We start from the raw sequence: 12,978 nt of genomic DNA on the forward strand, positions 1-12,978 counted from the left end.
TTGTTTAGAGACTGGACTTTGTTGTAGGAGAGAATACAGCGGCACATGCGGGTCTGTGAGTGAGTGGTGGACTCTATATAATAATAATACATTTTATTTATCTAACGCCAACATATTCCGCAGCACTGTACAATTTGTAGGGTTCAAGTACAGACAAAAAGATACATTACAAAGAAATAGTCACTTCACACAATGGGACTGAGGGCCTATATGGAGTTATCGGTGAATATATTGAGAAGAAGCATCTAGTATTATGCGCTCAAAATGCTTGTCAACTAGGAAGACCTTGCCAAATGTTTGCAATGTTATCTAAATGCTTGGACGGTCAGGGCTCTGAAATATCAGCCATTCCCTCCTAGCATATTGCTAGAGCTCAAGGCCAGTGGGACTTCTGCTTATGTGCAGCTCTGATCCTAATGTTCAGTCCAATGCAAGTGAATGGAATGTCACCAAATTTCTTCTTCTCCACAGAATCTGCAATTTTCCATAATGTGTAGTTGAACAAATTTTAAAGATACTAATTTTTGTAAAAAGGGAAATACCAGACTGAGACTCTTCTAAATGTAGATGGTTTAGGAGATCACTGCCAGTCAATAGAAGAGGGTCCATGCAGCCCAGAGCAGTTTTAATGGAACTGCTATCGAGCGTGGGCACTGCCAGTCCCAGCGGTGCCAGGTACGTAGACGTTCTCACACTGAGGCTAGGTTCACATCTGCATATGGGTATACATTTAGTGGGTCCGCTTGGGGTCCCCCCGAACGGAAACTTAATCCGCATAAAAAATCAGTTACCTTAGAAAACCTGTGGACTCCATAGACTATAATGGGGTCCAAGTGGTTTCTGTTCAGTTTCCGCCCGAAAAGGGTGAACATTGTGGAGTGAGGAACGGAGTCCCTGTACGGAGACTGGGTGCAGATGTGATCTGAGCTAGAAGAAGCTCCAAATCAACCCTGTTTATAGTTACAGCAAGAAGAATATCCACATGAAAATTAATAAAGGGTTCCTAAGGCCTAAAGACAATTCTTAGAACCTTTGGAAATGTAGGGATATTTGCAACTTTTTTGTACGAGCTTTACATTTCATTGTCAAAAAGATGGATGACCATCATTGATACAAGCATTTTAATTTCTCCTATGATAATACTCTGTAAATTGAGATATTATTTTTTGCTTTAGTCTTACTTCAGCCACAAGGTGCAGACTTAACTTTCTGGTAAAGGTCCACTCTAAGGCTTCTCTACTGTATTCGAGCAGGGATTGCTCTCCTGAGCATGTTAGCTCTTTCTGTAGGGGCTGCGGCCCAAACCTCTACTCTATAGCTAGTAGTGAAGCCGCCAATTGCCGGCTTCACTACTGTACCAGAGCAGGCACTCCAAGCATTTTCATTATGCCAGTAGGTGGAAGAAGCCTTCATCTCCTGCCCGCTCTCCCTCCCCAAGCCCGATCCTTTGTATTAGATAGGCAATCATTTCTGCTGTCTTCACATGTGTGGGCTTTTGTGCAGACAGCAGGAACGATTGCCGATCCCTGCTTCCAGTTAGTCCAACGGATTAGGGCTTGGGGATAGGAGACGCTGTTAATGTAAATTATGTATAGGGTACATTAATGGGTAATTATACTGTGGGTGGGAGGATACTAAGGAGCATACTTGGAGGCACAATAATGGGGCATTATACTGTATGGGGGCACTAATGTCACATTAGTGTGCACCACAGTATAATGCCCCCAGTATTAGTATAGTTCCCCTTGGTGCCCCCACAGTATGATACCACATTCATGCCCCCTGCACTGTATAATGTTACGTTAGTGCCTTCTGTACAGTATGATATCATGTTCATGTGCCCTGTGCAGCATAATGTCATATTAGTGTCCCCTGCTCAATATAATGTCAAGTTAGTGTCCCCTGCACAGTATGATACCACGTTCATGCTTTCTGCACAGTATAATGTCATATTAGTGTCTCCTGCACAGTATAATGCTACGTTAGTGCCTCATGCACAGTATTATACCATGTTCATGTGCCCTGTGCAGTATAATGTCATATTAGTGTCCCCTGCTCAATATAATGTCATATGAGTGTCCCCTGCACAGTACGATACCACGTTCATGCTTCCTGCACAGTATAATGTCATATTAGTGTCCCCTGCACAGTATAATGTTACATTAGTGCTAATGTCATATTAGTGTCCCCTGAGTGCTTCGTGCACAGTATGATACCATGTCCATGCCCCATGCACAGTATAATATCATATTAGTGTCCCCAGCCTAATATAATGTCATATTAGTGTCCCCTGCACAGTATAATGCCACATTAGTGCCCCCACACAATGTATTGCCACAATATTTACAGTACAGTACAGTAATGCTACGTTAGCGCCCCTGCATATTATAATGCCATGTTAGTTACACACACACACCCCTTCCCACCTAATCATATTTTTCTTGTCTAAACCAGGAGTTTATAGTCCTATGTCTTATAGTTTTTTTGTCTGAAACATACTGGAGATACTGGTCGTGTTCAGCTCAGACCTGTACTTGATGGTCCTCAATGGACCTTTACTAAAAGTAGTTGAGTACCCCTAGTCTATTGGCCTCGACAACCCATCATGGTAAAAACTGATGACAACTGATGGTTTTGGAATAGAAATATGTAAAAAAGCCTGATTACAACTGATGCATTTTCGCATCAGTTTTGGCATCAGTTATCATGACCAAGGGACAAAAAAATAAAACCGGTACTGATGTAATAGATATATAGTATGTGAACGCAGCCTTAAACGTAGCTTTACTATGTATGTAACTGTTTCATTGTGTTGTTACAGATCCAATATGCTGCTCTGAAACAGTTGCTTGCTGTGAATGAGTGTCTGCAGAACCCCACCATGATGTGGAAGACTCTCGTACTGTTGTGGTCAGTGGGCCTGTGCCTATCTGATGGAACTAAGAAATCAGCAGAGAAGGCGATCCATCAGCCGACGGATTCTGAGATTAGTTATGAGAATGAATGCAGACAAATTTGCAAGGAGAGCCTGGCCACAAGTAAGTTCCTTGATCATCGCCAGGACCCATTTATCAGTTCAGAGCTTGTTATAGCTCCTTAAACTGGATGTCTTTTTTTTTTCTGTGTCTAGCACACAGTGTATGGAGCAAAAATGAATTTCCGAACATTAAAAGGAGTCTACCACTTCCCCCCAGTATATTTAACTGCTGCCACCGCATTACAGAGCGCATTACTGTGATAAACAACATACCTGTATGTATGTCACTTTTGTAGATTTGCAGCAAAATAACGAAGTCTTAAGAAAGTTGGTGCATTGGGGGCGGGGCCTTCAGACTCAGGAGCACTGCTTTGCTGCTCAAGTAGGATGGGTGATGTCATAGCAGTGGGAGGATCAACTCCCACTGCACAGGATGACGCAGGCAGGAGTTGATAGAGGTCTGAGGGTCAAGATTAGTGCTCCAGGAAGCTGAGAGCCCACCCCTAGTGCACCCACTGCCTTATTTGCATAAGACTTCAAAGCTGTTCTACTCCAAATCTACAGAAGTGACAAAGATACATGAAGGTAGGTGGAGAGGTACATTACAAAGGACTTCAAGGTGGAGCGGATCCTCCAGGAACTGAAGCAATGGTACCTTTTTATTCTCAAACATGATAGATAGATAGATAGATAGATAGATAGATAGATAGATAGATAGATAGATAGATAGATAGATAGATAGATAGATATCTCCAGATTTCTTATATTTGGCTTCAATGGGAGCTGAATGGAAGTGTCAGCACCCAGTCACTATACAGTGTGCTGAGCCATCTGCTTCCAGCTCCTCCTTTTCAGAGTGTAGTAGAGGTGTTGTACAGCTGATCCATGCAGAGCTCCATGTCAGCCCTGACTTATCAGATATTTATCCTAAGGATTGGCCATAAACAAAAAATCCTGGCTAACCCCTTTAAAGGGGCTCTATCATTGGGAAAAGTCATTTTTAACTAATGACATCCTTGCATAGCCTTTAGAAAGTCTATTCCACACCTACCTTTAGTATGTAAATTGCCTCAGTGGTTTCTGAATAAGTCCGTTTTTATTCATATGCCAATTAGACTATTGCACGATGCATGGTGCACCCCCTTTGCTATTGTTTCCTATGGGAGGCTGCTGATGATGATGACTCAGCTTCCTGTTTGCACACACATAAGAGAGACAAGTGCTGCTGGGAACTTCCTGTGCTGGCTGGAAGCTCATTGGCATATGAATAAAAACGGACTTGTACAGAAACCACTGAGGCAATCTACATACTAAAGGTAGGTGTGGAATAGCCTTTCCAAAGGATATGCAAGGATGTGATTAGCTAAAAATGACTTTTTCCAATGATAGAGCCCCTTTAAGGCCATGTATGTTTCCCTTATACTGGTGGACGTTTCAGATCCGTTCACACTACCTCAGTCTTTGCCTCTTCACTACTATGTTCCTTTATTGTATCCAACACTAAATGTAGCCGCTCACGTATTTGCGTACAAATTGGATTTGGACTGGCAGCACATCATTAATATGTAGAGCCCCGGCTATATATGGATATTTCTAATCAGTATCTGTCAGCTATGTTTAAATTTACCAAATGCCCAATTCCCAGGGCCCCTCTGTTCTACACTAAGGACATTTTTCTTGAAAAAGATCTGAATGTGTTAGGGGCTGAACAAGTCGGCATCTGGTGTCTCTAATGATGATGGATTATATGTCACACCCTGTTTTATTTTAAGACCGCTGCTCTCTGGAACTCATGTTAACTGTTCATTGCCATAGCAGTCTGTGGGGTATTGTACAGATTTCATTGTCTACAGTGATTTACGCTAAAAACATTGACTTAAAATCTTGAGTCATGAAACTTGACAAGGGCACCCCGAAAAGTATAATATGCTCTATTCATAGGACTGAGGATAAATACCTGATAAGTGGGGGTCCAACCACTGACATATGAGTATGTGTGGCACTACCACGCTGTACTTCAGCTATCTCTGTTGGGCCCATTCATTCATTGTCCACCACCAGACGCGCCTATATTCAACCAGGCTGAGTGCACAATGGAGGAAAGGAGCCCCTGTTCTTGGGATTGGTGTGGGTGTAAGTGGTCTGTCCCCCACGGATCAGGTATTTAGTATATGGATAGAAAACCAATACTGATTATGACAACCCCTTATGGCTGAAGCCCCACATTGCGGAAACACAGCTTTTTTGTTGTTGTTGTTGTTGCAGATTTTGCTGCATTTTTTGAGCCAAAGCCAAGAATGGCTACAAAAGGATTGGGATGTACATCAGAAACTCTTATACTCATACCTTCTGCTCAATCCACTCCTGGTCTTGGCCCACAAAAACGTAGAAAATATGCAACATAAAACGCTGTTTCCACCAGGTGGGGATTCAGCTGAAAGTATTTTTTTCAGCTTTACCCCCATTCAAGTAATAGAGACATAGCTGCAGCTAAATCCAATCTACTGCTATAGTTTCCGGCACACGGTAGCAGCCAGATCACTGGATCTGTCCCCTCACACATCAAATTCTGATGGACCTATAAAAGAGGATCCTGAATTGGCGGACTTGGCACGTCCATGCATTGCAATACCAATGTGTAATTCTACAGTATATTTCCTTGGTTGATGAAGAGGAAACGTGTTGCAGCTTCCCCGAACAACAGATGGTCTTGGGTAACATTAGACAAACCCCTGGCAATGAGCTGGTGGCCAAACTGCATTCATTTTTGTTGTTGTCTTCAACAATGTGTGACTGGTTTACATTGACAGACGTATCTTACGCCTCTCCTTGACTAATAGTGAATTATAATTCTTGAAATAACTTTTTTCTTTCTTTCTTTTTTTTATTTTTTATAGCTAATCTATACTGCAGTAGATCTTTGATACTCAACAAGTGGTGTACAATAATACATTGTAACAGATTATGCCACACAAGTAGAACCCAGAAGATCACAGATCTGCCTTTAGGTAAGTTTTGTACACCTGCAAGAACACATGATACATTTGCAGATGGTCTTTATTCCAGTAGATACTAAACTGTAAAGTATGATAGATAGATAGATAGATAGATAGATAGATAGATAGATAGATAGATAGATAGATGTATAATTGTATAATATAATGTATACTTGTTTCAATTCACTTTTCAGGATAGGCAGTTTAAGTACATGAGACATAACACTATTTACAGTCATTATATGCCTCATATTCTGCAGTCTTTAGTAGTTGCCCCTCCCCCCCATACTGCATCTGGAAATTTAATGATTCGTGCGCGGCAAGCTTACGGACCCCATTATAGTCTATGGGGTCCTTGCGCTTTTACAGCACAGTGCTTGCAATTGTGTTTGTATACCGTTCGGGGGGGGGGGGGGGGTCTCCATGCGGACTCTTCCCAGACGGAATATAAAAGCAGATGTGAACAGGACATAAGACAATGCAGGACATCTAAAGAAAAGAGCTGGCCTGTACTGATATGAAGAATGTGCTTTAGTAGTGAGGGAAGCCAGTCTGGTGCTAGCCTTGTCCACAAAAAAATGATGTCTTTATTTTCCAGCATCACCTAGCACAATGAATCTGATGACGCCTGTATGGTGTCCGTTTGTCTGTGACCCATAGACTTGCAGACTAGTAGAGAGAAAAGTGCACGCCACCGTTTTTTTATTCTCAGTGTCTTTCACTCCTTAAAAAAGATGTGAACACTATAATCAGTCTGTGGGCTGTTTTTTTGTTTTTTTTTGGGGGGGGGGGATCCCTACAGATAACAATCAGACAGTAAAAACCATAGCGTGAAAGGGTCCTAAAGCAAGTGAACACATTTTTAGAACCGGGCAAATAATGAACTTTATCAACAGGGAAATAAACTTTGTAATTGAGCGGGAAAAAAGCGAGCGTTTCAGGAAGAGTTAAACTTCCCTATGTAAAAATAGAAATGTTCTAGATATTTTGTTCAACTCCTGTATTTGGGTTTGTCACAGCTAGAACCGTAATGTTGGTGGCGCGTGAAAGCTCAGAATTACAGCACGACTAATCTTGATGGTGTAAAGCCAAACATAATGCTATTTTTAAGTGACTTCCACCCCTCTAGCTTCTGCTTTTGCTATACAGGAGTCGCCCATATTTACAAACAGTCATTGGTAGCTTTATACCATGTACTATTGGCAAAACCAAAGTAACAGAGGGCCAGAAAATTAATTTCACTGCAGAATTTCATGGAAAACTGCAAAAACCTGTTAATAATACTTATTAATGACATAAATCCTGACAGAAAATGAAAAGTTTAGGTACACTTTAAACCTGTCACAAGTCAAAGTGTGTATCTTTGCTGGTAGCTTGTCCATCTGAGCTTCCCTGAAAAGTACTTGACTTAAAGGGGTTTTCCAGGCAAAAAATGTTTTGTTTTATTTAAAAATGTCTATTAGTGTTATTATTGGGTTAATAAATGTACTCCCCCTCTCCCATACACCCCTCCCTGTCTAGCTATCCTCCCTATCCTAGCTATCCTATATGCCCTGCCCTACCTATTCAACCCAACCCACGACCCATATTACATACTTACCCTCCATGGCTTCTTCCTGTGACACGGCCTCTTCTCCTCCTGTACTGTGTGCGTGCTCCTGTTCCACCGTCACCTCTACTGCGCATGCGCGAACACGCAATAGAGGTGATTTATTGGCAGCAGTGTGCACACACTGCTAGGAGAAGAGCGTGCACCCTGCCAGCACAGGAGGAGGACCTGTCTCGCCGGAAGAAGCCGTGGATGGGGGGGGGGGGGGGGAGTAGTAGTGACGATCCTCTTCAAGAAATGGATTGTCCCCAGATTATCAGAAAATGTCCCTGGAGCAGTCACATGACCGCCCCAGGAATATGGGTAAATATACTTTTTTTTTTTATTAATAATGTTATGTAGGAGGGGGGGAGAGTGTTTAGATTAGTGTAGGGAAATCAAAATATCCCGGACAACCCCTTTAATACATTTTAGTTAATATTCATATTCTCTTTTTTATAGTGCTTTGAAAAATATTTTTCTTTAAAAATTCAACAGGTATAAATAATTCAAAGAAAAGAAGAAAACGGAATACGAAAAAAGAACTTAAAGACCAGAAACTTCCTATGAAAGGGACAGCAGCAGATGTAGCTACCCCAACTAGTGTAACACCTTCACAAATGCCAAGAACAGAGACTACAAAAGCACTTGCCCTAGAAACAACAATTAAACCAGTCATTTCTAAAGCAGGGCCTAGTGGTGAAGATATTGCTGTGAAACAAACCAACACGAGCACAGAGGAAATATTACCTACTCCAGGATCCTCTAGTAAAGCCCCAGTCACATTGACAACAACCACCACTGAATTCACAACTAGTACTAAACTTCCAATAAAACAAACTACAACAAGACCAGAAGAAACAATAAGAAATTCAACTACTTTAACAACCTCTAGAACAACGGGAAACATGTTGGCACCAACGACCGCTGAATCCACAAACATTACAGAGCCAATAATTGTAATAGCAAAAGGTTCCACTCCAGGGTCTTCAAAAACCAACGAACAAGTAACTCCAGAAGTTCCCACTGAAAAGGCCTCCAACATAGAATCCACAACAAGAACTATTCATGATTTGAAGCCTTCAACTACACATATGATAGCAAATTTAACGACAGAACCAATGGGTACAACCTTAAAAGCTGAGCCAGATAATCCCATTCCTGGTACGATCCCAACCATGGTCATCAAAAGCACTCCGCCAACCGTATTATCAACCTTAACGTCACCCGTGCCAGATCAAAACTCATCTGACACCAAAGAGCCTTTACCAACCACCGCTATAGAAGGTAACACTACAAAGAGTACGAAACCAAGTATGAATGTAACAACTGCTGAAGAACCATCCAGTACTGTAACAGTGCCTACAATACAAATCGTCACTTCAGAGCCAACCAAACCATTAGCTACCACCCAAGAATCAAAGACATCCATTCTGACAACTACAAGCCCCGTTCCACTTGTAACAACGTTAAGAACAACATATTCGCCTACTATACCTACCTCTACCACAAAGCCAGGAGCGCCCTCAGTATCGACCAGCAGTAACCCAACTACAAGCAAAACATCCAGACCAGACTCTAACGTGTTGTCGTCCACCACAGTATCTACAGTGTCTTCTACTAAGGAAGGCGACCAAAAATCCGATGATGAAAGTATCGTTCTTGTTGCCGGGGAGGTAACACGACATGTCCAGAATACCAGCTTCCTGCTAGCAGTGCTGCTGTTAGGAAACATGTTCTTCATAGCTGTCATAGTGCTCTTCGTGCTTCAGGCTTATGAGAGCTACAAGAAAAAAGACTATACTCAAGTAGATTATTTAATTAATGGGATGTATGCCGATTCCGAGATGTAAATAGACATTGTCACGTTAGGCCTATTTTTGATTTTTTTTTTTTTTTTTTACAAATATACAAAGGATGATAAATCTTTGCTATTTTTGTATTCTCCTATCACCATTGGTGCATTTGTGAGGACTCCATGTTTAGTAAGTGACTCAAGTGTGTTGTAGCCACTCTCACACTCCAGATGGGAAACCAAGTGCACTCTAATAATGTGAGATGATGAAGACGTGGTGGACTGAGACAGACTTTACATTTATTCAGATTTTCAGGTTAATACTAATAAGTTGTTCTTTTGCACATTTTCTATAAGTGTATTTTATAGAGCATCGACACGAGAATACCATCAGAAATAATATGCTATGAATGGCGGGATGGCTGACCGTCAGACAGCTAGTATCGCAATAGCGGTTATCATGATGTTGTTCTGTTATCAAGAATACACATACATTTGTATGCATTTATGTTCAGTTTTCTGTACTATATGGCAAGTTCTTATGCTATGAATGACTAGGTTACTACCAATGTTTACTATTTCCATATGGAATACGTATAGTCTGCTTTGGGATGTTGTTAGATTTGGCCTAATGCAAACAAAAATATTAAGTCCCTGTATAACTTGCCCATTGTGTCCGTCTGCAAACTACTGCAAAAACCAACCATATTTAGGTGGTGTTTCCAAAAGTTCACCTACAAAAACTATTGCAGTTACCCTTACCGGATAACCTTTACAAGGTAAAACCCACAGCAGTAGATAGAGATATATAGATATATATCACAACTGGTCAGCCAACAAAAGGCAGCAGCTATCGCGCTACCTTCCTCCCCTATCAGTGCTCCAGACTACGAAAAAACACCTAGGGGCCAAAACAGATTTTTAGTTGCCAAACTGTACAATACGCTCTGTAGTGGCCCCACTCCAAACAGTATACTGTTTCTCCAGTGGTCTGACCCTATACAGTATAATGCTTTCTGCAGTGGCCCCACACAGTATAATGCTTTCCCTCAATAGCCCTAGAGTATAATGCTGCCCCAGTTGCCCCCACAGTAATTGTGCCATTAAAAAAAAAAAAAATGGAGCAGAAAACGGTTTCCTTCTTCAGGACACAGAGTTTACCCTGACATATGCAGCCATCTTTTCCGCATGGCTGTGGGTGCCACATCTTTTCTTGTTAAAGAGACAGACAAATATCGCCAAAAGTCTTGGCGCCATTTGCAAATTTGCACACGCTTCTGGAGCCCTGTCCGTGGCAGTGGGTTAGACTTTGCTTCGATCAGTTAATGCAAAACTATAACAGTTATCAACCGCGCGGCCTTGGTGAATATTATGTTGGTGTTAAACCTCTGCAATGAACAGCACTTTAAATGAATATAATATTGGATATTGAAAAACGCCAATGTAAATATAAAAAAAACACTACATTAGTAACATTGATCCCATTGAACCTGCATATAAACAGATAAGGGTTATCTGAGTGCCAATTGCAACAAAATCTCCTCAATAAATCAAATAAATGTTATTTTCTTACATTATACAATTTTCCAGTACATTTTCTAGATCTCTGCCTGCTCTCCATGTTTTGTTTTGTGTGGATAAAAATCAGTTCTTGAAAAACTGTAAAGTTGTATAAAGAGACTATGACTTTTTTTCTGAAACGGGATAATCCGTTTTAAGAGGACCTCATGCGTACGCGTACTGTCGACTTTCCTGGTATGGGCCCTGGTGTTGGAGATATCAGTGTCGTTTTTTTCGGCCCTGAAATCTCCCCACTGTCAGAAGGGAAATCCTTATAGCTCGGCATCATCGCTGGACGGTAAGGGACACCCTCCCCGACAGTACTCATCCATAGACTTGTACTGGGAAGGCGTTCCCCCCCCACACACACACAGCTCCGTGTCATCGCCGGGCCATGAGAAATGCCCCCCTCTGACAGTACCCTAAGGGCTTGTTCACACTGGGCAAGATTCTGATGCCGAATCCACCTCAGAATCCGCCCCCTCACAATAGAGGTCTATGTAGACCGCTAGCTTTCTTTTTTCTGTGAGCGGTATGTTCCAGCTCACGTAAAAAAGAAACGGGCTGTCCTTTCTTCAGGCGGATTCCACGACTGAGTCAGCCCCAGCATCTGCCTCCGGACTAGGCCCATTCATTTGGGCCTACTCCAGAGCGGGAAGCCGTGAAAGTCGTGGCAGGTGCATTTTGGTCCTATTCTGATGTGGCTTCCCACATCAGTATCAGGTCCAAAATATGCGGTCCCGTTCCCTGTGTGAATGAGGCCTAACATAGCCTTGTGCTGTCAGAGGGGTTGTTTCTTACTACCCAGCAATGATGCTGAGCTATGAGGAACGTCCTTCTGACAGTGGGGAGATTTCGGGGGCAAAAACTACCCTGTTTCCCCGAAAATAAGACAGTGTCTTATATTAAATTCTCTTCCAAAATATATGACCTGTCTTATTTTCGGGGGATGTCTTATGGAGCGGGGGACAATCGGCAGTCATGCCGACGCTTCCTTAACGGAGTGCCGGCATGACTGCCGGTTGTAGGTGGTGCAAGAGGTGGTGGTGCGGGGGGGGGAGGTATGCTAGTTACCTTCCCCATCTTCATAGCAGCGCTGGTGCTGCTGTTGGTCACGGTGGTGGAAGTGGTTGGCGGGGCTTAGCAGAGATTAGCGAGGCTTCCGTCGGTTGTGCCAGAGAGCCTCACTTAGTGGGCATTGCAGCCGGCTGAATGCTGTGCTCCGTGTGCCGGCTGCTGCCTCTGCTGGGATACCACTGTTCCGGCTGCTGTGGGATGAGCTGGGAGAGTGGACTCCCCGCAGCATACGATGCTTTCCCAGCTCATCTTACAGCAGCAGGAACAGTGGTATCACAGCAGAGGCAGCAGCCGGCATACCTGTGCACACGGAACATCGCGCACAGTGTTCTGCCGGCTGCAGTGTTTTTGGGGATGTCTTATTTTCGGGGGGTGCCTTATATTAGGCAATTTAACAAAACCTCCCCCCCCATGCCTTACTTTTGGGGGATGTCTTATTTTCGGGGAAACAGGGTAATGGTACTGATATCTCCACTACCAGGGCACATACTATGAAAACCGACAGTGCCCTGAATTCCGTGCACTGTCAGCTTTCTAGTGGTATATAAAACCGCACTTTCATGGGGACATGAAACGTCCTATTTAAGCCAGGCCAAATTCATGTTTTTGTTTTTTATTATTACTCCGTAACTAATCTGAAATGATGAAAACTAATGCATTTTTTTCTTCTTAGTGCAATTATTTTGTGAAATGAGTTAAAGAGATATTCCCATCTGCTTATAATGGCTAATACGGGGTATCCCAGTGTACTCCTTTCTGAGGTGGTAGAGGTACAGAAACAGCCAAGCGCAGCTGCTCTACATGGTTTCCATAGAAGTGACTCCCAAAGTTATGGAAACAGTGTAGCTTACAGTATTGTGCTGTTTCTATCGCTAATAGCGACTATTTTGGGAATTGCAGAAACCGGGTAAGGCTAAGGTCCCATGTCGCAGTCCGCTACTGGAAAACCCCAGCTGAAACGCATTGTGGTTTTTCCCACCACGCT

At 42.6% G+C, this 12,978-nt stretch overlaps 1 protein-coding gene across 1 annotated transcript; it reads left to right on the forward strand.

Moving 5' to 3' along the window:
- The first annotated feature begins 607 nt into the window (after positions 1–607).
- Positions 608–9,908, forward strand: LOC142214440 (uncharacterized). Its single transcript, XM_075283386.1, has 5 exons — positions 608–675; positions 1,176–1,212; positions 2,822–3,038; positions 5,875–5,985; positions 8,060–9,908. The coding sequence occupies exons 1-5, from the start codon at positions 608–610 to the stop codon at positions 9,412–9,414; spliced, it is 1,788 nt and encodes a 595-aa protein (XP_075139487.1). The 3' UTR covers positions 9,415–9,908.
- Positions 9,909–12,978: the final 3,070 nt, after the last annotated feature.

Source organism: Leptodactylus fuscus, chromosome 7, assembly GCF_031893055.1.
Source record: "Leptodactylus fuscus isolate aLepFus1 chromosome 7, aLepFus1.hap2, whole genome shotgun sequence".
Classification (NCBI taxonomy): domain Eukaryota; kingdom Metazoa; phylum Chordata; class Amphibia; order Anura; family Leptodactylidae; genus Leptodactylus; species Leptodactylus fuscus.

Excerpts from the sequence above, each read along its gene's own strand:
- LOC142214440 (XM_075283386.1), top strand. The coding sequence starts at position 608 with ATGCAGCCCAGAGCAGTTTTAATGGAACTGCTATCGAGCGTGGGCACT. Across the intron at positions 676-1,175 it reads GCCAGTCCCAGCGGTGCCAG|TCTTACTTCAGCCACAAGGT; the intron begins GTACGTAGACGT and ends TTTTTGCTTTAG. Across the intron at positions 5,986-8,059 it reads GATCACAGATCTGCCTTTAG|GTATAAATAATTCAAAGAAA; the intron begins GTAAGTTTTGTA and ends AAAATTCAACAG.